The following is a 27,805-nucleotide window of genomic DNA, read 5'->3' as shown; positions in this document are numbered from 1 at the left end:
CAAAGTGGATTATCATATAGCTGTGGAACTGTAATACTAAAATAATCACAGTTGTTTGATATGTTAATGTTCATCATGACCTATAGTCTTGATTCACAGTTTTCACATTTGAGTATCCATGTCTTAGAATGTTTACTTTTAAGATAATATTTACAGGATGAAGCCAACCTGATATTATCTGAAAAATTTATACAATTTTTACCACCATGCACTATATGGTCTTATTTCACTCCTGTTCAGTTAACAAGATTCTATCCTTTGAGCATCCTAGAACACAGCAAAACAGATGGTGCGGTTTTTCCACTAAATTCTGTTTTCCTTAGTTTTCATGCACTTCCTCAAAGCAGAATCATTTTTTTCAAAACTGGACTTGGAATGTCCCTGTACAGAAGGAAGCTATTCCAAGTTCAAAGATTTATTGTAACTTCTCCCTTTAATTTTTAGACATAAGGCATTAAGTTTTAAATAAAAAATGCAAGGATTTTAATTATATCACTCCTTTGAAATTCCTATCACATGAAGTTTTCACAAGTAATACACATTTAACTTTTAAAATTTCAAACTATCAGGTAAACAATAAGCAAGATCAGAAATCTTTTTTTTTCTTTTCTTTCCAATATAACTCAAGATGTAAATCCTTATTTTAAAGTACATACATTTCATCACAGATACAAAAAAGGATGAAGAAAGGAGAAATATATGCAGAGCAAAACAGTTATACAAATGTTTAGCAATCTCAGAAAACCATAACTAACGTAAACCAAACCTGGGTGATTCCAACTCTGACATCTCTGCTGACTGAACTGGTCCCTTTCAACATATCGCCACTGGCTCGTAGAAATCCACAACTTCCACGCAGAAATCCAGTTCCCAATAGCTCCATCACTTCTTCCAAAGAGATTCTGCGGAAGTTATGCTTGGTGGACACTAAGAATAGATGTAAATCTTTAGAGGAATAGCTCTAAAATCTTGCTACCTTTTAGAAGTAGAGAGGTTCAACTCTCATTGTTTTAGAACAAATAATTTGTGTAAGTTCAGTAGCACAATCAAATCCAAATACGATTTAACTTCATAACAGAAACTAAGATATTTTAGGACTCAGTGATCCAGCAAACCACAACATTTATCAAGTTTTTCTCCTTTAGCTACCTTTAAATAGTCTAAGCCATGGTATGCATACTTCTATTTACCCACCCTCAGTATTTACCATCTATGCTCCCTCTGCAGAAAGGTCTGTGTGATCTACTCCTACCACTCAAAGTTTCATGGAGGTCCTGACTAACATATTCCAGCTTACCACCAAAGATAACCTCTATTCCAAAATTCAGAGGGGTGGATTCCCTTTCTGCTATGCTTAGTCAGGTAAGGGTACAACTACAGGTTCTCTTACAAACAAAAGCAACTCATCTTGGCATTAAGCTAGCTCTTTGAAAGAATGAGAATAACAAAAACAGCTAGGAAAATTATTTATCCCCAATTCCTATTCCATTGCTTTATTTCTTTACAGAAAGTTCATTTAAAATACATACTGGGACACGTCTGCAAACAGCATGATGACAGCACACTACACACACTAAGTGACCTAAAACTTTCACTGCGTTTTTCATTCTCTTGAAAGCATCGAAACAGGAAAAGAATGAGAGGATTCAAGACAATTATGTCCAGAAAAAAAAAGTAAACAACTCAATATCAGCATGTCATCAGATACAATACATAAACTTCAAGACCATGAGCTCCTTCATTTGCTCCCTCTACCTCTCCCTCAGCCCCTTCTAGTCCCCACCTAGCTTCTGTCTCACTTAGCTGTAACTTCTTTTTAACTAAAAATAACTCCAACAAGGAAAAAATTCCTTGAAACAGCCAACAAAATAATTTATAAGCTTCTTATATAACTTTATCTTAGTACTTTAGAAATAACAACTACATTTCTTAAAAAGGTTAAAGAAAACCACTGAAACTACAAAGAGGTCAGAATATTATTTTTTTTTTACTTTATTGAGAAAAGATAAGTGCTGTTTTCTGTAACACAATAATACTCTCCAAAAGATTCTTAGGAAAATACTTTATAAATCAAGACTTCAGACTCCACAACGCAAATATACAGCCTCAAGTATTTTGAAAGACAGTAAGTTGGGCATAAAAGCATGTGATTTTGTCATTTGCTGCCTATTGCACTGAAGGTTTTCTCTGATGCCATTAAAAGCAGAACAATCAGTCTAAATCACACTAATTCTGCATCCTGTTATATTTTGCTTAGATTATAGTTAGATACTTAGCTTTGAGCTTCTAAGATCGGACTAAAGCCATCCAGTCTGAATGACACCAAATATTAGAGATGTTAACTTTGTGCTAGGATGCTTCAGCTAGCTCAAGTACTGTCTGTCAGCAAAAACTGCTACATGGTTGTTATATGAACAAAACTGCATGCTAATTTCTGCTTCTGATCATAGTAGTACTACTGGACAATCCTGATGTGATATTGATTAGTGCAGAAAAATAGCTTGAAGCTATCCTTAACTTTTTCGTTTGACACAGAGACACTGCCTCAAATCTTGGTTCTTTCTACATTACTTAAATTAATCTTGCCTTTAAATTCCTCAGGTTACTAATTTCTCTCCACAGAATAACAATCTTATAATAGAGAAAAATAGTTTTACCAAATACTTTTCCTTGTTTATTATTTTATAAATAAATAAATAAATAAATAAATATATCTCTCCCACCAAAAGCATAGCACTTCAGAAGAAAAAAGTTACAGAAAAGACCAAACCAGAGATATGAACAGCCGGAATGAAGCTTTAATTGTGATTTTTACTTCAGGCTTCAATAGAATTTGAGAATTTCTTATTGTCTGACAAATTTTTACTGATGAGGACTCAGCAAATAAAGTATATACTTTACCTCTTGTCTGCTTAGACGTTAGAGCTCTAGCCAATACTGTGCCTAAAAGTTTTGAAACTGCTAATCGTACATCATAATTGGAACCTTCAAAGGATTTAAAACATAAGGTCACAACACTATCCAGGTCTGTAGTCCACATAAATACTGCTTCATCCTGAAGTTCAAGAAGACACTAGACAAAAAAAAAGGGAAATAAAAGTGTTTCAACATGGGAAAGTATTCAGCAAAAATTTTAATTTGGTACAGAACACACAGAGTTTTTCCTAACAAAATAAGCATGTTGCCTCATACTAAAGTTACTTGTTTTTTGCTGCCAAGGTAATATCAAAGAAATAAAGATAAGCAAACAATGTATTTACTGCTGTGTTCATCACCCATTAAAACAGAATTTTATTTAGGGAGTTCCTTAATAAAAACAGCTATTAGAGTGGTTTACCTTTGCAGCAGCACAGCGGACTGCCATGGATCGATCTGTCAAACACGATCGGGCAGCTTTGTAAACATCTCTGTGACAGGGGATAGCAGCAGCTCCTAAACCATTTAATATATTTTGCAAACTAAGCATGATTTCATAACGACCTTGAGACTGAAAAATGAAAATGAGAAATGTTAAAATTTTGTAACCCTAAGATCCTTAGAAATACAAAACACCAATTACTGAAATAGGCAAACAGTGGTTGGGTCTTTTAGACTTTTGGAGATCTATTTATGCTGAAACAAGTTAAAGCAGATAACTTGCCCTAAAACTCTATAAGCAAATGAAAACAGTAATTCTATGTTCCACTGAAAAATATTAAATAGAAGAACAAAACTCAAAACAAAGTATGAGCTATAGCAAAAAGGTTCTCATTAAAAATGCAATTAAATTTTCTAATTTTCATGAAATCAGATTAAGAAAAACTACAATCCATCCTTTTTTAGTCGTTATCCATAAACTCTTTATTACTTATTTGGAATTTAGACACTGATTTTTATCTGACTTTCCATGATTTCTTTTCATAAATTGGTATCATGCATTTTTTCTTACTCATTGGTCCAGCTACCAACAGTAAACATCCTGTTATTTTTCCAATCATTTTTTAAACATGCTGTTCCAATACCTCTGCATTCTTCATTGCTTTAAGCACATTCCCAACGGTGTCAGTAAAACTGTTTCCCAAAATTCTTCCCAATTTTTTGTATAAATAGCCCAAGCATACCACCGCAGCACTAAAACAAAAGCAAATCCAAAGACGTGTGAAAATGGATGCAGTAAGAGATGAAAGGGATTAAGAGACTAACGTAATCAATGGGCAAACAGTAAAATAACTGAACAGAACGTCCCAAAAACATAAGTGGATTATGAAAAGGGAAAAAAAATGGTCTGTGTGTGGCACATACCCTCTACGAGAAATGCAGATACAAGGGTTGGGAAAATAACTTGCACAATACAAGAATTCAAGTAAATACAATCTTCTAATAAATTTTAAAATAGGAATAGGGTTTCCATATCCATTTTTAAAACTTACCTAATTTTTTACTAAGCACGCTCTGTGTAATGCAGTCTATGGCACTGTGCTACAGCAGATGCTGCCAAAAGTAGTCACACACAGGTTTACTTACAACTTGATGGCCAATAGTAGACTGCAAATGGTCTAGTAATTGCAATTGTGTCATTTATGTATAACAATACATAAGAAGGAAATAAAACTATAAACCCATGTCCTTTTCATCCTAGTGAAATATCTGACAGCTGGACTCTGTGTGTTCATTGGCCTCTCCATTAGCAAAAGAAAAAATTGCTAATATTGAGCAAAAAAAAATAATAGAGAAATAAAGAGTTGCCTAATGAAAGAATGTTTTCCTTTGAATAATTAATTAAGGAAAACATTTTGCTTTTGTATTGACAGATCCATAAATTAAACCAATTAGTTTTATGACTACAAGGAAAAAAAGAAATTATCTCTTTAATCAGCTTTCAGCTCTTTGGCTTAACCTACTTAAATATGCAGACATTGCTCAGCATCCCCTTCAACAAAACAACATTTTGCTTTTTCCCCAACTGCATTTAAGTTTCACATAAGTTACACAGCGCAATAAGAAAAACAAAGCCTTCTTTCTCTCTTATCATACCAAAATACTATTTTCATTAAAAAAGCATTTTTCATTATTGCTTTTATTCAACTCAGTACACACCAACAGTTTGGATTTTAATTTTGTTCATGGTGTGCCTGGGCATAAAGTTACAATTGTCCCATCTTACTACTAAACTGAGCATCTGATGGTCACAGATACTTTAATTAGCTTCAAGACTAAATAATATCTATTTCATAATCTGAAGAAGGAATATTTAACAGACATATAAAAAAACCCAACCAAATAAACTACCTTATTACATCATGGTATAACCTGCAAACATTCTTAGAAGTTTGGCTGTACTGTCATGTACTGCTTCAGCATCGCATGAGAGTCAATCAGTATTGAACAGTGATTTCTAGCAACAGAGTGACCATACTTGTTGATAAGTAACATCTAGTTAACTAAAGATGGGAATCTAGTTACTTCTGCACATCAACATTTAAGTTTTTATGAAAGTTCAAAGCATAGGACTGAGGAAGCTCTCGTACCTGCCTTCTAGGATTGCATCACGGTTCTAGTTGTCTATTTTCTTTTTCCTCAAATGTTTCTTCACTAAGTCCAAACTGTACTAATTGTGGAGTTACTTTAACTGTCAAATTGTAAGCAACAGCCAGAAGTTTCCAAGGAAGCCTGTAAATTTTTACGAGTTTTGCAGGGAAAAGCCTCTCTGCCCGTTTCCACCTCCCTAGCAGCACACCTCCATCTTGATACACAACTCTCTATGAAAGATACATCTAAATTGTTTTCTCTTAAATTCTGCCTTGACAATTGTACTTGGACAGGCACCAACAAAAATCCAGAGCTAAGATACTTAAACATGTGGTAAAATAGCACTGAGATAAGCTATAAAAGTTTGCAGACCAGGCAAATGTTTATAGTTTAAAAGTAGTCCATGTCAATATTTCAAAAACTTCATCATTTAAAGTTAATTAATAAGTTGCATTCACACTGTTTATCTGATTTAGTATAGTATTCATCTCACACTGACTTTTAGTAGCAGATAAGCACCTAGCTAAGGTTATGTTTAAAGTGCTTGCCTAAAATATTTTCATCAAAGAAGAAAAGTAATAATTTATGAGATAAGAGAATGATTCACTGGAACTGTATTTAAAGGAGTTCCCGAGTGTATTAACATATTGTGAACACTGATGGTTAAGTGTTGCTACGAGACAGTATGGGCATGTATGTTAAATAAGGACAGATGGCAAACAAAGACAACACTTTAATCAAGATCTGGAAAAAAAAAGCAGTTTTTCTACACTGAACACCAAGTATTTAATATATTTGCAACCGAAGATGAAAGATTTTACTCAGTAAACAGCTCTGTGGTTCCAATTATTTTTGTGTAGCCTCAGCCTCAGTGTCAGCTGTATCAAGAAATACCTTTTCCAAAACTTTTTTGAATTAAACCATATTTTACCGTTACTTTTTTTGCCATCACTTATTTCCTCTCCTCACTACTGCTTACATACCCAGGAGCATTCTGAACAATGCCACCTCTCTTTCTCCCCCAGTTACTTCTCTGAGTTCTGAGTGGATATCTGCCATTACTGCTTTACTGCCAATGGAATCCATCATCCTTCCTTGCTATGCCGACATCCTCCCACTTCCCTCTGGCATATTGCAGCTGAAGCAAGGAAGACCTGCAGAGCTCTGTCCCACACTACAACTCAACTATAATGTTAATGGCATATCATAGTTGAGAATGTAGTATAGCGTAATTTATTCTGCAAGACTTAGACCCTTTATAGCAAACTTATTCTTAACTAAACAGACTGCACAAGAGGTCACCTGGAACAAGAGGGAAACAAAAAAAATTACGGTATTGGAAAATACAACTGACTCCTTGCAAAATTTATTTTCAGAAATCTTTACTTGGGTTGTCAGAAACAAATTTAGCATGCAAAGTAAAGAGGAAGACATATTCGGCTCTGCTTTCAATACCATATCATTAATGCACAATGATGTTTTACTATCTCTACCTTTAATTTTCTTCATTATAGTCAAAGATGTGCATTGTTTCAGGAATGAAGGTTACTTACAACATTTCTGCACATAAAGATTTGGTTTCGCATTCTGAAGTAACAGTTGATGTTTCTCTGTTCCGTTGGCTAGGCTTCAGGTGTTTAGTTACAAACATTTTTAACTATGTCCAGTTTCCCAGTTGCATTAAGAAATGTACTCAGTAACTGTATTTTGTACCTGGAGTTGTACTTGTCTGTTTCATCGATCTTCTCAGCAATATTTTTCCCTTCTCCTTGTTTTTCAAACAGCTGTGCCCTCATAACTCTGTTATCCATCGCTGGTATCTCCCCAGCCTGATTTTCAACTGGCTGGCTGGAGACCACCAATTCTCTTCTACTCTTTTGGTTCCTGATGCACACATACAATATCTAGCACTAGCACGATCTTTGTTTTATTATGTATCTTGTGGTAGTGAATTCAGATGCAGCTCACCATGTCAATCTGTCTCTCTTGTTATTACTGAATTTGAAGTTTGGGATTAAAAAAATACTTACAGTTTTGTAGGCAGATAACTTGGTGAGTCATCTTTACTCCGAATGAGTTCATTGCATTTGTCAATTGTTTGGTAAACAGAAAAAGTGTCTCCAGTGCTATAAATTACAGCTAAATTCTTGGCAAGAAGCCGTCTGGTAGGAGGTCCTGGTGAATTGTTTAATAAAGAAGTCAATTGTTCAACCAGTTTCTTCTGGTTTTCCCTTATATCAGCCTGGAAATAAAATCCATAACCAGTTAAAATTCAGTTAAATTTAAAAGTTAGTTAAAGATAATTAATGTAAATTATCTTTACTTTTCATTATTACCATTCTGATAATGACATTCTTAATTACAAATGAACATTTACTTCATTTTTATGCTTAAAGAAAAGACATTTTGAGTATGTGACTATTTTATTCTTCTTAAAAAAAAACCCAACACGTTTTTCAGAGCTACTATTTCTAGTAGCATTGCAAGTGTATTTTCCTATGGCATTTATATACTTATATCTTTTTAAAAGAAAGTTTCCTTTTCTTGCTTTGCCTCCTTTAAAATAAAACAATTAACAGATATATAGTAATTTTAGTAGCAAAGAAGAACTTTAGCCATGTTTCAAGAATCTGAGTATTAGAAAGGAAAGAACTTCCCTTAAAACAATCATCCAGTCTTAAATAAATTATTTTAATACTCTTTTTAAAAAAATAGTGTGGTACCATATTTCATTTACATATTTTCATCACAGATAAAAACACTTAAATATCATTATTTTGGTCAGTTTACTCTTATATATCTATACAATCGACTTAATATACTCTAAAGAGTGAACTAATCAATTGGAGAGTTGGCTGGAAACAGATCTTTTATCATTTGATTAGGAAACTTTAAAAAAAAAAAAAGAGAAAGATGTTACATTCCTCCTTGTTAGAGAACTATCAAATGCCATGTGGAAGCATGACTGACATTCTTCACAATGGGGCTGCAAAATCTTGCAGCAATAATATGAATTAAAAATAATTAAAATTCCCTTCATTGGACAAGTGGCTCTGTCACTTGAAGGGCTGTGACTAAATTCTTGTAACATTTAGAAAGCTGCTGCTAACACTACTTTCATTGCTTGTAAATGAAAGACATGAGGCAAATGAAATTGAATACTGCTCTTTGATTTTAAACAAAATAAGAAAAGACAGAAAGAAATAACTATATAATGTGATTTTCTTCTCAAATCTCATTACACTTACCCTGCTAGTCACTGGTAAAAGTTTTTCCAAATACTGTAACCACTCAAAAATGAACTCTGCTTTTTGAAATCCACCAAGCTGGTTATACACTTCTTCATTAAGCAACAAACTGTGAGCTAACTCCATTCCTTGAAATTTTCCTCAAATCTCTCAAACACTGTGGAATGAAAAGAAAACCCAACAAACTACCGAAGCTGTGTTAATCAGTCAGGTTTTCTTCCTCATTAATATCTGATGAATCAGAAGTTTGAACAGCTAAACAGAAAAAAGAAAAAAAAAGTTAATAGAAAGTCAATGATCATATCGTATTTATGCTTTGTTTACTAAAATGAAATTTTCAGAGGAAAACAATATAAAAAATAAATTATAGCAGTTTTATGTAGCGATCTTTAGTAATAATTAAGTTTTTCATATGAGACAATGGTATTGAGGTAATATGTCAGCTAAAGTTAAATATACTTCAGAATATATCAGAGGAGTTCTCACTGAACTGATTTTCCTTCTCCTTGTTTTGCAAGAAGTGAAGTTTTCTAGTCCTTGATCACATATATATCTGAAAGTAATGACCAACCCAAACATAACGACTTTGCTATCTACAGCTAAGTGTAGCAGTAGCTGCAACATACACATAACAAACTCCTTTTAATTATATTCACAAATATAAATGTTAACATATTAATTCAAACACTTTAGGTATTCTCAATGCCAAGCAAGGCATAAAATAAAATCCAGAATTTCATCGCTGAACAAGCCTCTAATACACTCTTTTTTTATGGAAAAACCCCTCAAAAACAAAAGAAAACACCCAAACCTGAAAAAAAAAACCCTCAGAAACTCGAAATCCAAAAAGAAGTTATGTTTTACTTATGTCTCTCAGACTATTTTTGGAATTTCTACATTTAAATGCCATATAGCCCCAAAATACAAAATAGAATACTCTGTAGGTTTCACAAACGAAAATAGTCAGGGAGATTCCAGTTAAAATATGGTCAACTATATTTTAAACTCAAAAAAAGTTATCCTTTTAAGAGGTCATTAAGACTGCTGAACACGTTTTTTCCTATGTAGTAACAATATTATAGTGTAAAATGATCCGTCAAACTGTAAACAGCAATATAAAGCACTGGTAAATAATTCAATACTCAGGTTGTCATCAAATGCACAGCAGAAGGTTACCTTTACTATATTCTATGCATTTTTATGTAAAAGTAACTCACAGAGAAAATTAGTCATATTATATTTACTGTAGTGAACTGTCACTTCAAATATACCTGAAATACCAAGCCACTTGAAAAGGTACAACACTATAAAATAACATGCAGATATAAATACACATAACACATTATACTTATATAATATACATATATTACATATTATATACATTATACATATATATACATATTTTATCTAACTAGGTACACAGAAGTTCATAATTTACCAGTTATGTCGCTCCTAGAACACTCATGGAATTTAGCTCTATGCTCACATTTTTTGCAACATACAAAAAAAAGTACGATTACATATTTCACTGAGTATTTGAGTGGAGTCTCATCACTGCTCAGCATGAAAATTACAGGTACAGGTCACAGATACGTCTTTTTTTCCCTCACCCAAGGCATCTACCATCTCTAAACCACCTACTACCACAGTAACTTATCCACTTAACACATGCAGCTCAGGATTACAACTCGTAGCTGTTTTTCCCAACTGAAAAGATCATAGAATCTAACCAGACATGGGTACTTAACTTACCTAGAAGATAATTTCTCCTCATTGTAAAAACTATCTCTCTGTTGCTTCAGGTTTTTGGATAAAGGATGTTAAGAACTTGATTTCCTAGGAAAATAATTAATACAAAGATCAACTTTAGGAAAGAAAGCACATGAGATACAAGTGTAGCTTCTACAGAAAACAAGAATTCCAAAGTCTTGCAATACTGAAAATTTGTATTAAGTGATAGCTCACCAAAAAAGACTGAAGCTCCATAAATATTATTAGCTCTCTATATGTTACATTTAAATTGGCCAGAAGCACCATATACACCATGCAATTAAATTCATTTAACTACTGAAACTGCCTTTGTCATTTGTTTTGTTAACTTAGTTTAATTCTAAACCATAAAAAAAAGTAAGTTCAAACAGCATAATACAAGAGTATTTCAGTGCTTTCATAAGACCTACATTACTTCAATATATCTAAAAAAGCAGAGATGCAAAATATTCATTGTATTAGTCTGGAATGCTATAATAAATAGCCATAAACAACACGATAGCATTCAAGTCAAACCCAACAACCAGCAGAGCTGGCACAGGTGATTCATGTGTTCTGAAAAATTCATGTACAATACTATGGATACAAGACATGAGGATTATCAATCCATTTTCCTAGCTCCTAGATATAGTTTTAATGTAAGAATCCATGGGCAAAACATTTCCTTTTAAAACTCATTCAACTTGAACTTATTCTGGTAGGACATGAAATGACTGATGTTAAAAACAAATCAAAAGCATATGTAGATTTCAGAATAATCCAAACTTCTTTCATCCTGGTGAACCAGTGTTCAGCCTGCCAAAGAGAAGGTTCAAGGGGACCTTAAGAAATGCCTTCACAAGGGAAGATTATCAAGCAGATGAAGACAGGATCTTTATTGAGGTGTACGGGAGGGAATAATATAAAAGTGGCATAATTTAAACAAGGAAGCTTCCATCTTGATAGAAGAAAAAAGATTTTCACTGTAAGGATTATCAGCCACTGGGATTGTGATGACAGGTTGCAGAATCTGCACCCTCAGGGGTTTCTAGCACTTGACTAGACAAAGCCATCTGAAGCTATTATTGTAACTTTTTTCTAAAGGAAGATGGTTCAATTGTATAAACACGTGTCATGGGTTGAGGTGGCTGGGTTTTTGGTAGCGGGGGGTTACAAAGGGTGGCTTCGGTAAGAAGCTGCTAGAAGTTTCCTCCCCCAGGTAAGCCAAGGATAGCTGGCTACAGGAGGGACTTCCTGCCGCTGGCCAAGGCCGAGCCAATTAGGAGCAATAGTAATGCCTCTGTGATAAAATATTTAAGACCAAGTTTGTTGTGCTAAAGAATTTTCGAGCCAGGGGAGAGCTGACCAAAGCTCCTGGGTAGCCCCGCCGCCTCCCCCGCTGCGGGAGGGGAGGTGGTGGCAGCCCAGCCTGGGGCTGTTGGCACCTACCCCGGAGCAGGTAGCGGTGCCCCAGCCGAGCCGCCCGTGCTGCTCTCAGCAGTGCCGGCAGAGCTGAGCGGTGGCCCCTGCAAAGGGGCAGTCGGGGCTGGGGCCAGGGCGTGTGGCCATTCGGAGAGTCCTCGCAGCACCCCAGGCCCGCCTCGTGAGCAGCCCGTCCTGGAGCCCGTCCTGTCCGAGGAGCCGAACAGCACTGACAGTACCATAGCCCTCAAGGCAAACTGCGAGGGGTGGAGAGGACTAGGCCAGGGCAGCAGAGTGGCCTCTGCCAGCGGGCACTGCCCTCCCTTTCCCCCCCAGCTGAGTCAAGCCAGGCCGGGCCGGGGCAGCTCGCTGCGGTGCAGCCGAGCCCATGCTGGAGCAGATGGATGTATGGAAGAAGGCCGTTACCCCCCATGGAAGGCCCAGGATGGAGCGGAGTCCTTCAAGAGACTTGTGGCTCCACACCGGAGCAGGTTATTCCCAGGTAGGACTCATGGCCCTGTGGGGGATCCGCATTGGTACAGCTCACCCTATGAACGACCATTGGGGTGCAGAGACCCCCCACCTGCACCCCATGGAGAAGTGACCCTCGGGACAGTAGATATGGAAGAACTACTGCCCGAGGGGTGGAGCCATGTTGGAGAGGTCCACCAAGGACTGTTACCCGTGGGAGGGACCCCATGGAGCAGGGAAAGGACTCAGAGCTGTGGCTCCCCCGTAACCCGTGGTGAGGACCACGGTGGAGCAGGCTGTCTCCCTGCAGCCCATGGAAGAGTGACCTACAGGACAGCAGATTTGGAAGACCTGTTGCCCGAGGGGTGGACTTGTCTCCCTGCACTGCTGCAGGGGGAGGAGGAAAAACATGGAAGGAAGGAGGGGTGAGTGGAAAGTGTGTTTAAGACTATTTTATTTCTCACTCTTTAGATCTTATCCTGTTAGTAATAAATTTTAGTATTAACCCCACATTGAGTCTGTTTGGCCTGTGTGACCTCTCCCAGCTCAGAGAAACTTTAGTGGGTGTCTAGAATCCGGCCAAGGTCAACCCACAACAACACATTTGCAAAAATAATCTAGATTTATTTATTTTTTAGTTTAAATTAAAGAAAGAAAAACTGTTACGGTATAGTTGCTGATCTTTACAATGATCCCCTGCTAACAAGGTCAGAAAGGCTAGCATTTCTCAAAGGAGAACTATGAGTACTAAATTACAAAGGTTCACTGTTTATTATGCAAGATTTAGTTTTGTAGACACAAAACTGGACATGCAGCAAAAAGAAAAATTTTTTGAAAATCACAGAGCTGATCTGGTCAACAAGCAAACCTTGGTTCCATGAAACTGCATACAAAGCAGTATAACCCCTATTCCATGCAAAAAACTTATCCCTAACACTGAGACTCCCTCTAACCAGAGTAAGTCTGCACACCAGGGACACTGATGAAGCTTCAAAAGTAACAATAAAAAAAGGCATATGCATGCAAACTTGTGAGAAGAAAGCCAAGAATGCAGGAAATTAAGTTTTACTTATTTTTATTGGTTTTGCAGCCAACGAGCTGAGAACAATGCAGAAGGCAGACTGCTTACAAGCCTATGCAAAGCTGAACACAAGCACAGAACACAGGGATGAGCTACATTTGATTAATAATAAATATGTCCTTGTTATGTATGCAAGATGTTACCAGGCAATTTCTAAGTGCAGAAGAAAACATCAAACCAAAACACACACTGTCCAGACATGGGTGGGACTGTGCCCAGCTCAGAGGCAAGGCACAGCCACGCAGGGGGCCAGGCAAGCACAGTGGAAAGACTGAATGTCACATCAGCCACTGCAGCTTTTTGAATGTCATCACCTGCCAATGAATCGATGCGAGTGCAACCTAAGCATGTAAAGATGCATCTATATTTACAAGAAACTCATGTTTAGAAATGTTGAATTATTTGATAGTGCCTTTCCCCTGCTGTTACAATTTTGATGCTTCTCAATCTCAAAAAAGAAATCTGGAAAAAAAGTGTGAAATTTAATTGAATGAGATGTATACTATGCCATCAACCAAAATGAAAAGGTATACATGGCTGATAAAATCTTCATTTGCCAACTAGCATGAAGCACCATGTTTTTGGTTTTGTCTTTAGGTAACTGAAGAAATTACAAGAATTACTTTACCATCGGTGCTACAAGAACAGATCAATCAAAAATCCCTTTTTTTCCTAGGATGTAGGTTTATTTTGCATTTACAGTATGCAACAAAACTGTCAGAAAGATTTATTGGACAAGGCAGAAGATGTTCCTACTTATTACTGATGAAAATTTTTTCATTTATTGATGGAAAATTTGGCAAGCAGGATTGTTCAAGACTGGTCAGAAAAGAGCTCAGAAAAGCTCTTAGAACAAGCTCTAAACAGAATGTCACCCTGTAAATTGAAAGAATATAGGGTGAGTCAAGTATTAAAAGGCACATCAGTTTCTGAAGTTCCTGATAGACCACAGTGAGAAAAGAGGGACCTGTAGTCTTCTTTAAATACAAGATGACTCATCCAGGATAAGACTGATCTGAGTAACTGCCTTTAGCAACCATCTTTCAAATATGAGAACCAACAGATCAGCCATGACAAAATTATAACAGACTAAAAAAAACAAACAGATCTATTACGTTTATCAAGTTCATTCTGAGCTGGGTAATCTCCTCAGGTTTTAAAATCTGAGGGGAGCAGACCATAGACTGCTGTATTTCTTTCACATGGACATCTAAGACAAAAACTAATCATCATGGCTGGGCTTTGCGAGCGAAGATTTGGGGACGGCTCTACCCACACTTGCTACAAGCACGCTGGTGGCTAAAAGGGCCAATACAAGATAGAACAAAAACTAATACACAACCAGTGAAAAGCTATGAGCAATAGTGGCAATGATTTTTACTTTCCCCCTTTCTTCCACCTCATAGCATATCTTGCATATGTATAAAAAAATAAAAAGCAAAAAAAAAAGGTAATCTGCAATAAAGCAAACTCCTAACTGATCTCTCACTAAAAGAAAGCTTTTAAATTATGACTCATTATTTCAAAGAAGAGCAACACAAGTAATGGAAACTACCACACAGATCAAGTATGTACTTACAAATTTCTTTTCTTTCAAGACTTTTCATATTTCATTTCTCACTGTTCCAGCAGTTTGTCTCTTTTCCAGGAACAAGTGTTCAAACAGAAATCAGATCAACCTCAGCTCTGTAGGCATGACACTCAGGTGAGGATCTAATGTACAATCTAAACAAGGGTCCAAGTCCTTTACATCTACTATGCAGTGAAGAAAATAAAGTGTCATTTATCTTAATAATAATGACTGATATTTTTCTAGTTTCAGTATTAACATAATTCTGCATTAAATCTGACCTAAAGCATAAAGATAATCACAGAATCACAGAATCAATTAGACTGGAAAAGACTTCTGAGATAAAGTCCAACCTTTGACCAAGCACCAACACATCAACTAGACTATGGTACCGAGTGCCACATCCAGTCTTTCCTTCCACACCTCCAGAGACGGTGACTCCACCACCTCCCTTGGCAGTCTATTCCAACGTCTAATCACCCTTTCTATGAAGAAATTCTTCCTAATGTCCAACCTAAACCTTCCCTGGCACAGCTTAAGACTGTGTCCTCTTCTCCTGTCACTGGTTGCCCGGGAGAAGAGGCTGACCCCCACTTGGCTACAACCTCCTTTCAGGTAGTTGTAGAGAGCAACATGGTCTCCCTTGAGCCTCCCTTTCTCCAAGTTAAACAGCCCCAGCTCCCTCAGCTGCTCCCCACAGGTGACAATTTGAAGCATGGCACAGTTCAGGAGCTCACTGATACATCTGTGGATTCAATTTTGTACCAAAGACTAGTCTAGCAGAGAAGTAAATGCATATTATGCTTCTAAGAAATTATCACTGTTACTCATTGCCAATAATGAGTAACAGCAAAAAAGAGTAATGAATAACTGTAATGAGTAAGATCAAAAATGACCAGCAATAGTAACCAGTGTTTTCATAACAGCTGCCATTGGGCTCACTATATAATCAACACTATAACCATCCCACTGCTGAAAAACAGAGCTGAAGCACATTCATTAGCTTCAAGCTGTCCCTCACTGCACTGTTGCAGTAATTTAAGTGACTTCAAATTCATGTTTTTTTCCTCAGAAAGCAAGATTTTTATCATCTATCTAACAAGTGAACTAATACATTCCAGAGAAAGCCTTCTAGCCTGACACATTTAGTTGTAGCCATTAACAGCTCAGATCAATGTTACTCCTGCAGCACTGTTTTAAAAGTTTAATGGGATGATCGTTACCAATGTATCTGAGCTGACTGCAGGGAGAGACATCGATGCTCAAGTCTACGTTAAGCCCTCGGACATATCCGTTTAGAGTGTCTTCCAAACATAAACAAAACTCCTGCCCAGCCCCCTTGGACTAACTTCTCACAAGAGAAACCGAGTATGATCATCTTTGCCAGCTGGGCAGAAAAACCTTAAAGAACCAGCCAAATTCAGCTACTAATGAATGAAACATAGACCAAAATCCAATAGTTATAGTTTGTTGTTTACACTAGTAGGCAAACAGAAAGAGGCACTGAGGCCTGGAGAAGGCAGACAGTGCAGGATCAAACTCCCAGCTACTTCAAGTGGGAGACCTGATGGCCCAGGAAATTAAGAATTTAGTTATCTTTAGCTGTAATCTAGCTAGAATTTATAGCTCACAGAAATAATCTGCTTTAAATCAACAACGATAGAATCTCAGTAATTTCCTAAGGAATAAAAAGGAACTAAAATTCCAGTTTAGATGAGCTTGGAGTTTAGGTACTGGAAATGGATTAAAGCGAGAACATTCAAGAGATAAAGGTATTTATTATTACTGGAAAGACTGGGCAGTCCTTTTTTACTTTTTGACTTACACAAACTATCACCAACTAACTCACAGAAGCAAAGTCTGCCTCACAATCTTCAGTTAGAGTAGGCAAAGCTAAATAGAAGTGTCAGTGCCTGTCAGTACTTCCAAATCTTTTGTGTGGCAGGATCCTCAGCACTCAGCTAACTTTTGCCTTCTTTATATATACACAAGCCTTAGCCTTAAACTTTGTGCTCCACAGAGCTACATGAAGCAATAGCAGGTAACTGCTGGTCCCAATATAACATTGAGCCTTCTGTACATATTTTATGTTCAGCAGTGCTAATCACTCTTGGCCTCTCATTTGACTGAAAAAAACCCTGGGAATTTCGTGTGCCCTTTCACCACTTTCTTGTATGCATTTTCAAAGAAGCACACTAGCAAATGCAGGGCATTTTAGCACCAAGACATGAAGAGGAGGAGGGGAAAAAAGAGAAAGTTAACCTCCCTGAGAATTGTTTCTTTAGCAGAAGCATTGGTACATTTAATTGATTAAACCCTTGATGAGGAGGACAGTGAAGATTTTCTGAAACCAGAACCCAGTCTTTCAACGCATACACACTCATACTTGAATTTGTCACTCATTAGTCTCATCAATGTGGACCAAATTACTCCTTAGCATAAAAATGATAAGTGCTTTTCACCCAAAATTAATATAGTGCCATTAAGAATGCCAGGTATTTAGCAGTGCTATGTTACATTGGTTAGCAGTAAGGAAAATTTGAAGCACAGAGAAGACGGGGCCAACAGTCATGTTTGACAGCAGTTTGCAAGAACAGACCACAAGAGAAAGTCATCACAAGACCAAAACTCAGAGGACATGGAAAAAGAACACCAGGCCACAGAGGAGATGGTCCGAAATATTAAGATCTTTAAATCAAGCAGAATTGTAACTCTTAATATCAGATTTTAAGCGCATTAGGATGTGAAAAACACACCAAATAAATCCCACAGTTGAGTACTCATATGTTTTGTTGTATATTCTGTGTTATAGAGGGATTCAGTTTCACTCACAAATTAAATTATCTTCCTTTTTTTAAAAAAAAACAAAACATCTACCCACTTGCATCACATGCTTATCCCAAAGAGCAAAAAGCACTGAAGAATCTGTCTAACTACAAGCAGAAAAACTAAAGCTTATTGCAAAACCATCCACTTCCTCTAATTATTTGTGAAGATTTCAGACTAGGACAACTTCCATTTACATCATATTTTTGTATGCAATTATTCAGATTAGAAACATGATTCTGAAATCATAAATGTTGAACAAAGATCCTATTCTTTCAGGCTTTCTGCTGTGCTCTGGGTGAAGCAATTTGCCCCAGGACAGCTATGTATCTATCCTCTCATTGAAAATTTGGTAGCATTTATGCAGGTAGTCGTTAAAGTTACAAGCCAACTCTATCTTCACATATTGCACCTCCCACATATGTAGGTCTTGCTGTGTTCACACAGCGTTTCAGGCTGTCCTAAAGAACAAATATCATGCAGCCCAAACAGAATTATTGTTAGCTTCTCAGCTACTTTCATCTGTGTTGCAAAACAAAGGGGCTGTTTTGTGAACCATGATGCTCCTACAAAGTACTTGTTTACTCCCACAGGAACAGTTCCAAACGACTGATTTTCCTACCAAAATGCTATTATTGATTTCCAAGTTTCAGAGGAGTTGCCCTTTATCTGAAAAAGTACTAAAGCTCAAAGGCAACAAAGACCTAACAGAAATCTATCAGAATCCTTGCTCTGGACTTGCTGGTTTTAAAAATGTTCACACAAAGAATGTGACCACCCACAACCTTCATACATAACAGTGACACTTATAAGAACTACAACACAATATACATTTGCTGAAATGTGAAAGAAATGACAAGACAATGTCTTCTAAGAATGATGAATTATTTCTGTGAAGTTTTGAGGACAAGGCTTGAGGGAAAATTAGAGAAAAATACCCTGAAAAAAGTGCCTGGAAATGCAATAGCTATTTCAGCAATGCAACATATTCAAGACATTTTAAAAAGAAATTTGGAAGACATTTATTCATTGTGTTAAAAAGTACATACACTTTGCTTTCATGCTTCTTGTCATCACTTTAATTTTTATCTCCACATGAGAAGAATTATTCCAGGAAACCAAGAAGCAACAACATTCAGCTACTGAGAAATATAAGCCAGCCATTTCCTGAGCTCCACAGCAGCACTACTGGCACACTGTCCCCCCTAGCCCTCACAACTCTCTAATATTATTTAGGTTCATTTCTGAAAGTTTCAGCCAAGAGATAGACTTGGCTCCACTACAGGGACCTCAGAACATTATTTTATTTACAGGTAATCTGGCAAACCACATATAAATAATTAACCAATGCTTCTAATAGTCATAAAAATGGTATAATATCTGGAAGTTTGATACTGACAAAATGAGTTTAAAAGATTCCCCCCCCCCAAAACTGGACTAACTAAACTTTGAAAAGCAATAACTAGCTTCTGTCTGATAAAAATTCATAGAATGATTTGGGTTTATTTCTTTGCAGGTTTGAAAGCTGGTGTCATAGCAAAGCAAGTGCATGAAAACCACAGAAGTATAAACATCCACCTAAATCCTACCAATAATTTTAATATATGTCTGAATATAGTTTTATTCCTGAGAACATTGTAGACAATACTGTTTATCTAATATAGACAAAAATACATCAAACTGAGTATGCTGACAGGGTGGGGTTTGTTGTTGGTGGGTTTTTTTATCACAATGACAGCAGTTTCAGGAAATGAAATTATTTGTTAAAATGTTAAATTGACTTACACTAGGTGATATATAGGCATATGGATTATCCAAAGTGTAGGTTGATTTTAGCTACCAATTTTCCATCAAGGTAAATGCAGAATCCAGTCTAGCTTAGCATTAAATTCAGCCAAATGGATTTTTTGCTGAATATATCCTGAAATCCCAGAAAAGTATACTTATTTTTCCTGAAAATTATTATAGCTATTACTGTGACTAGACTTCAACTGCACTGAAACACCAACACAGAAATTTAGCAGTAGGAGCCTCACAGATGCAGACTTTGCAGGAGACTTGTTTGGCAGATCAGAGGCCACTATCCAGGCATAAATTACTGACATACCTCAATGCAATTGTTCTTTCTCTAGGTATTTTACATGGCTATTCCCCAAAGAAAACTCCAAAACAGCTAAAAAAAATATAACTGCATAAAAATTTCATGCCTTTTTGGTCTGCAATGTCGATATAGACATATTTTGTGTCTTTTTAAAGGTTCTGTTTCCTTAAAATCAGTAAAAACCACAATGGTAAAAACTGAATAGAACAAACATCCCACAATCTGAATATGTTTTTGTGATAACATATTTCTAACCTCCTACCTCATTAGGATGTTCTGAATTTTAAAACAGACAATCATACTGCATTGATTAATAAAGTTTTTGATATGTTGGGAAGTAGTCAGTCATGAAGTAGCCAGTAAGTTAGATATTTTACCAACTATAAAAACAATCCTATGTTCAATAATCAAGTACAAGTTTTCAATGTATCGCTAGATTTAGTGTAACATCAAACTGGCTTCCTCCCCCCAACTCCATTTCATTGTGTCAAACAATCAGGAAAAGAAACCCAAACTCCATTCAGCACACAAGCAGAAGTAATGTATCTGCTGGGTCTCAATTGTTATTTCATACATGAGAATATTACACATCATGTAGCAAAACACCAAAACATACAATATAGCTTGACTATTTCTGAAGACAGGGAAAATATTCCTGGCATGTGAGACTAAAATAAAAGTACAGTTCATGGCCAGAACTGCAAACACTTAATGCTACTAAATCGAACCCCAAACTTAAAGAATCACTACAAATAATGAATTAAAAATTCAAAATTTATCAGATTTCATTTAGAGAAACACAAAGCTGAACTGAACTTTTATCCACCTTCTTCTTCTCCTATCATCCTTCCACCCATATCTCAAAAAACTTTTCTTTTCACTAAACTTACAACATCTGTTACTCTTTCCCTCATTCAAAAATGTCAACACTAATGCAACTTTACAGGTTTTCCATCCCTGTGCACGGTTTTTACCAGTTATACGATGCAAATTTCAAGTGCAAAAGCCTGCAAAAACATTTCTGCATACCAGAATGTCCAACACTGCTACTCCTCCCCTAAATATTATTAATTACCAAGATTTTTAAGAAAGTACAAAAAAGACCCTAAAATCACGGAACCTCGTTGAAAGTAAATGCCGAACCCGTCCCTGCAGCCTTAGGTTCTGTATCGCCCCGCACAGGGCAGACACCCAGCCTCGCCCACCCCGGGCCGGCCGGCAGCGCTGCTCTGCCGCCGACCCCCGTGACACCCGGCCGGCACCAGCCCTGTGCCCGGCTTGTCGCTCCTCCCGCGGCGAGAAGACCCCTCTCCGCTCTCCGCTCCCCTCGCGGGGCTGAGACCTGCCCCGCAGCCCCGGGGACCGGGACGGGACGCGCAGTGCTGAGGGAGCGCGGGAGCCGCCCGGCCGCCGGCTTCAGAGGCGGCTGTGCGTGTCACCCACCGACCCACCCAGGCGGCTCGGGGGGTGATCGAGCACTTTTCAGGTGCAGGCCTCGGGCAGGCACAGCCCCGTAGAGAGCTACCGCCTCCGCTCGGCCCTGCTGCCCCTTCACACAGCCCCTCACGCCGCGCCGAGCCCGGGCATCCCCTCCCGCGGGCGGGGGGCTGCCACCGCGCTCCTCTGGGTCATCCCCGCCCTCCCCCGGCGGCTCCGAGCCCTGCTCCGGGCGGCCGCCGGGGCTCTCCGCGCCCCCTGCCCCGGAGGCAGGACCGGCGACCTCCGCCCCCGCCCTCCCTACCTGCCGCCCGCTCTACCTCCTGGCTGCCCGCGGGGCTCCCGCGCCGCTCTGCGGGGCTCGGCCCCGTCCGTCCGCCCGCCCTCCTCCGGCACGGGGGGGCCGCGGGTCCTGCGCCCGAGCTGCCGCCGCCCGCCGGCGGGGAGGGGGGAGGAGAAGGAGGAGGAGATGGAGGGCGTCTCCGGTGCTCAGGGCTGTGCAATCGGGCCCGGAGCCATCGAGCGCCCGCGGCGGCGAGGAGGAAGGCGGGAGCGGCTCGGGGAGCGCGGGGCCCGGGGCGAGGTGTCGCGGTGCCGGGGGGCGCAGAGACCCCGCCCCGAGGGCGCTCCGGGGCCCCGCAGCCGCCGGGGCGGTGAGCGGCGCTGCGCTAGCGGGGCACAGCCGGGAGCCAGCGCTCAGCCTTCTCCCACCGAAAACAGCAACAAAAAAAATCCCTCTCGGTGATGTTTTTTTTAAAGTAGCTCAGCTGGCATTTTTGGGTTTTGTACCTGGCTGTCATAAGAGTCTACCATGGCTTCTGATTTCCACTTCACCCCACAGGCGTACTTTCTGGAGAGGGCACCTGGGCACTGCACAGGACAGTAACAGGAACAGCACCTTTATATTTAGCGCATGTCAAACCCAACATTTGCAAAAGTTGTTACTCTTGAGTTTCATCTGTGTAGGCTCTGACCCCAAATCGATATGGGATCCCAAGTCAAGGAGTCATTCTGTGTCTAAAGGACCAGGTCAGCTGGAGCTCCTGGTTTCTCCTACTGGATTAGGTACTTCTTCCATGTGCTCCAACTGGAAAGGGTTGCTACATCACTGGAATGACTTCCACCCTTCCGAAATTCATAAGCAGATTCATTGGTCATGGGAAAATTTCCATTGGAGGGATTTTCTTTACTGAAATCTGTGATCAAAGTTAAGCTCTGTCTTAATGAGAGCAACGTATGTGTCTCTCAACCATTTTTTAGTTTTAAAATAAACAAACAATAATCTTACTGTAGTTCTGCATTCTCTGGGACTATTTTCTTTTAACTGGTGCAAACAGAATCACAGAATCATTAAGGTTGGAAAAGACCTCCAAGATCATCAAGTCCAACCTTTGACTGATCACCACCATGTCAACTATAGACCATAGCACTAAGTTCCACGTCCAGTCGTTTCTTGAACAGCTCCAATGATAGTGACTACAGCACCTCCCTGAGCAGTCCATTCCAATGTTTAACAATCCCTTCCATGAAAAAATTCCTCCTGATGTCCAACCTGAACCTCCCCTGGCACAGCTTGACGCTATGTCCTCTCATTCTGTCACCAGTTGCCTGGAAGAAGCACGTTGCTACAGCCTCCTTTCAGGTGGTTGTAGAGAGGGGAACCATCATGGGGAGGGAATAATGCCCAGGACACATAACCATAAGAGCCAAAATTGTGTCTAACCCTTACATAAGCTTCTGCATTCATCTTCAAATAGATTCAACATATAAGGTTTATATACAGTGGGATCCTCTGGGAACATCTGTATTCAGTTATGCAGATGATACTGCTGAGAAATATTTCAAGGAGTGTACGCAGAACTGCCTGATTACATTGTGCTATAGATGCCACGAGCACCAGGCTGCGTTACCATATATGGACACTGGTTTCATTTTTACTAAACTGACTGTGATAAAAAAACATAAGCACTGATGCTTTTAAAAAAAATTCTGGCTATGGATGTGGTAATGAAGAATATATAAATGCCTCATACCTGAAGCAGGAAACTATTTACATATTATATTTCACAGAAATCAACTCTACAAACTCCTACTGGTGTAAAGGTGTTAACTCCTGGTATTGAAAATAACGTACACTCCCAGGAAAGAGCTCTTTGCTAGGTTAACCTCATTTTGATTAGGAGATGAGTTGCTGCTACTCATAAAGATCTGCAATTCACTTGTGAGAAAGGTCAGCTGAACAATTTATATTCAAAGACTGTCGGTGTTATGACAATTTCCATAATGAACTCCAGAAAAACAAAGGCTGCTCTGGCTGGCAGCCCTGAGGTAACAGAAAGACCTGGCAATATTTGTGAAGAATTGATCATGTTTAACCCAGAAACAATAAGCAACCCCAAATTTAGGATAATTTTTGGAATATTATTGCTGTTATTATCATTACTATGTCTTTTATTCACTCTGTTATGGTAGCAGGTAGGGACCCACCCAAGATTAGTATCTCATAATGTTGAATGTTACGTGAGCATAGAGCAAAACAAAATATCACTCATTAAGAAGTAAAGTCTTGGTCAGTTTTTCCTAAGCATTATGTCTCCCAGACCCCCTGAACACATGATATCAGATCTAAGTAATGCTTTGTTAATGCTAAGTTGATATGATTCAATTGGAATAACAAAGGATACTGAAGCAGGACACTCCTTCCATCTCAGGGTACATCAGGTTTAGGTTGGCTTTGTGCCAGCAGTGTTTACATGAGGGTAAGAGTCTGTGTTTATTGAATTTATGTCTAACCCAGATTTTTATTATGATTTTTTTCCTAAATTGGTCAACAGAATGTTAACTGTGCACTGATTCAAATTAGTGTCTACTTCAGCAATTATGTATGTCATTTTTATTTTTCCCCTTTTCCATCTCAAATAAAAAAAAATTGTCATGCAAGTTTACAGTACTTTGTTCTAAACCAGAAAAAAAATAGGATAGTTAAATGTATTCACCATGTATTAATTCAATTTTCCCTTTCCCCATTAGTCCTGCCTGTGCTTCAATAGCAAATTACTTAATAAAATAAGCAACTGGCAAATAATTGAAATGCACAAACCTACTGATTAGTCTTCTCATTAGTCTATATTGCTGAAGTGGGGAGACTGAGCATGAATCAGTTCTGCCGTACAAATTCCAGACATGGTAGAATATCTATGCAGTCGCATACGCCTCTGAGCTAAATATTTCCTTTCTTTCAGTTTTATAATCCTCAATGACTCTAGAGGAAAAAAAAGAATGTATTCCTTTGAATTTAGTGTGACTGTCCATGCATGACTAAGAATCACAGGACTAGGGGCCTGATTTGAAGCGAATGTAACATCACCAACTAATTACATAGCAGAAAAAGCCAAATTCCATGACATTTTAAAATAATTAAGAAGGAATGTCTTTAGATTAATTGTAAGATTAACTATTTAGTTTTACTTTCTGTTTGCAATTTTGTTATACAGTCAACATACTGGCTTTTAAGTACAGAGTGAGACAATTAAGTTCTGAATGTGCGAACAGTTACACCATCAGCTACAGGCAATTTACATTTTGTTTTAATCTAATGTTATTAATCTGCCTATAAACATTATAACATGCTCAGTTCTAGAACTGCTGCAGCCCTTAGCATCCAAGTCTGTCCACGTCTGCTCCCTCAGCTGAGACAGTAACTATGTATTTCTAATCCCAAGAGTGAAACGTTCAGTTCCCTGCAGTAGCTCCCTTTTTGGGGCATGTAGAATCCAATACATTTTGGCCTGTCCTAGCTTTTGCAATGTCTTAAGTACAAATCTTTCTTTTTTTACACATTGAATATCAAAAGTAATATACAGTTTTATTTTATACTACAATACTGCTATACTTCTTTTTATTCCCAACAGTTGCTTTTTGTACTATCACAAAATGCAAGGCCTGAATTCCTGCCAAGCAATTACAGTCTTGCTGTTATTTTTAATCCTAAAATGTAAATAAAAGTATTATGCAGGCCTAGATAATATTAGATACAGCTACCAAAATGGAAGTGGGAAATAAGAAAGTTAGATCTTAGGGATGAATTGCCAGCTAAATACTAAAGCCTCCCAAAACCCTTTTGCTTTCACTGCTAATACAAAACCTTTATTGCCAATCTCTCCTAATGGAGCATATCTAAATGGCCTTAAGCTCCTTACTTGCACATTTTTAATACATACTGACGCAATAGGGCATCTATTGTGGCACTTACACTGGTAAATACAATTAAAGTGAATAGAAAGCAATCTTAAATTCAGAGCAATAAGATACATAAATATATATGAACAAGAACAGTACAACAGGAATGCCATTTATTTGCTTTTCCATGCTGTCTGGATCATCCTTGTTTTAGAAATACTGTGAGGTGTTATTTACACTGATACCACACCATTCATTGAGGCAGTCAAAGTGCTCTGTGGACATTAGCTCAAGTCACATTTGTGAGGCAGAGGCATAAGCAGGAGGTAGTGAAAGGCAAATTCCTGTAGCTCCAACAAAGGTGAAGAGAGGTGAAAGCATACTGCCTTCTGACAAAAAAGGAGGATCAGAGGTGATTTTTTGCTTTTAGTGAAGAAAAAAAAACTAGTGGTTTTAAACCTCTTTTTCCCTTGTTTTCACTCTTTCTTTGTCTCACAGATGGAAAAAGTGGAGCAGAAAATTGCTTTACCCAAAGCCGCACACTGGCAGTAATTGAACTAGCAGCCAGCATTGGTTTAAATAGAAAATGTGCAATACATTCAAACTATTTGGGCTACTCTAACTGCTGTTTCTTTCTCTTGACCACATATACCATTTACTTTTCAACTGTATTTGCACTGCACTTCTGGTAAAAGAATCTTGTAGGGATTTCTAAATTTTGTGTTGCTTTCAAAGAGCTTCAAGAAAACAAGAAGGAATAAATAGGAAATACTAAATTCACTAAATTCTTGAGAGAGAGTCTCAAATTTTAGATGCTGTTTTCCCAAGAAAAATATTAAGGAGGAATCTCTACGTTCTGTTCTTGTCCAACAATTGTCACCCTGAGTTCTAGTATAAAGCAACTGGTGGATCTTACAGACAGCCCAGTACTGTCCCACTGTGCTGTGAATACACTAAACTGAGTGATGGTCCTTGTTTTGCTCAACATATAGTCTTAAGGATCAACACATTGAAAAAAAAAATAAAATACTCATTTATTAGATGAGAATTGAGATGCTAAGAAGTTAAGAAATGAGGCCAGTCACAACAGAGGTTTGTGACAGACCTCAGGTAATGCCTGAAGACCACGCTAGTTCTCTATGGCGTACTGCTACTCCAGCTTAAGAAGAGAAACATTATGTGTTTGAAGGAGTCCATATAGCAGAGACTAATAGAAAATAAAAGCAAAAAATAATGGAGTTTAAAAGATTCATACCTCGTTCACCAAAGAAGCTGTTTTTATATCAGAGGTGAGATTGAGGTTCGCCAGATCATACTTATAAATCCAAGGGGAACTGATTTTGTTCTCAAAGAGGGGCTAAAGAGCAGTGGTTGCATTGAGTCACAATGAAGAATGAAACTTTTGTGCAGCTTTTGTGGTAAATGAGATCAGACATCACAGCTGCATTAAAGGACCTGTTGAAAAGAACCACAAAGGTTGGCCAACATCCAGCAGGCCATCAAGTGGCTGCCATTTCAACATGGGAAAACAATTGTCTGCAGAAACTGTTATGTGCAAGACCTTTCTATGGGCAACAAGAAATCCACCCTATGTATAAAGTCACACCAAATCTATTATAATTGCAACCTTAGCAATTTAATCAAAGAATTATTTTCAGTCTAAATCTAATTATTGTAGAAAAAGAAAGGAAACAAAAATAAAAAAAACTGTATAAAGAGTCTCAATAATGATACTACCCTTAAAATCATTATGCATCCACATCTAGTACCTATACCTACCCCTTTTCCTGGTGTTGTGCTTACCCTTTCACCTCACGTAGCTTCCATCTGGTAGAGGCAGCACAGTGGATTATCAGCATCTGGAGTCCTGTGCCTTCAGAAGTATGATGTTGGTGTTATGGTTTGTTCTTCTTCCTCTCCTTTTACTTCTTTTGGAAAAAAGAAGCTGGAGTATTTTGCATGTTTTCTAATAAAGTTTTACACCTTGCTTTTTCTTTACTGGCCCACAACTGCGTATTTTGCTTTCTTTACATCTTAAATACCCATTCTTTCTTCTCTTTTTTACCCCTAAGACTAGTCTTGCCCAGCTCCAGGTTTGCATTTCTTTAACTGACCATTGGAAAGTTTATAGCCTCGGGGACTCCAGTGACAGTCTGTGCCCCATCTCTTACCATCCCCTGCCTCTACTGTACACTGCTGTCAGTGTCTTCACT

General features: G+C 38.2%; 1 protein-coding gene across 9 annotated transcripts in view; it reads right to left on the bottom strand.

Moving 5' to 3' along the window:
- Window positions 1-21,806, bottom strand: part of HEATR5A (HEAT repeat containing 5A) — a 68,950-nt gene extending 47,144 nt beyond the window's left edge. For 5 of the 9 annotated variants that reach the window (XM_027637878.1, XM_027637882.1, XM_027637884.1 and 2 more), the window contains exons 1-8: window positions 21,718-21,806; window positions 10,509-10,592; window positions 8,757-9,011; window positions 7,539-7,750; window positions 4,002-4,110; window positions 3,338-3,487; window positions 2,902-3,073; window positions 767-927 (exon numbers count right to left, since the gene is read on the bottom strand). In XM_027637878.1, coding sequence (XP_027493679.1) covers window positions 767-927; window positions 2,902-3,073; window positions 3,338-3,487; window positions 4,002-4,110; window positions 7,539-7,750; window positions 8,757-8,882 — 930 coding nt within the window. In that variant the 5' untranslated portion in view covers window positions 8,883-9,011; window positions 10,509-10,592; window positions 21,718-21,806. Of the gene's footprint in view, window positions 1-766; window positions 928-2,901; window positions 3,074-3,337; window positions 3,488-4,001; window positions 4,111-7,538; window positions 7,751-8,756; window positions 9,012-10,508; window positions 10,593-15,058; window positions 15,393-21,717 lie in introns of those variants that run through there. The other 4 variants (XM_027637879.1, XM_027637881.1, XM_027637880.1 and 1 more) reach the window with 4 other exon arrangements.
- Window positions 21,807-27,805: the final 5,999 nt, after the last annotated feature.

The sequence above is a fragment of the Corapipo altera genome, unplaced genomic scaffold, assembly GCF_003945725.1.
Source record: "Corapipo altera isolate COAL_440 unplaced genomic scaffold, ASM394572v1 23, whole genome shotgun sequence".
NCBI classification, from domain to species: Eukaryota; Metazoa; Chordata; class Aves; order Passeriformes; family Pipridae; genus Corapipo; species Corapipo altera.
The sequence above is the reverse complement of the archived record's forward strand: the minus strand, read 5'-3'. Positions and strand labels throughout refer to the sequence as shown.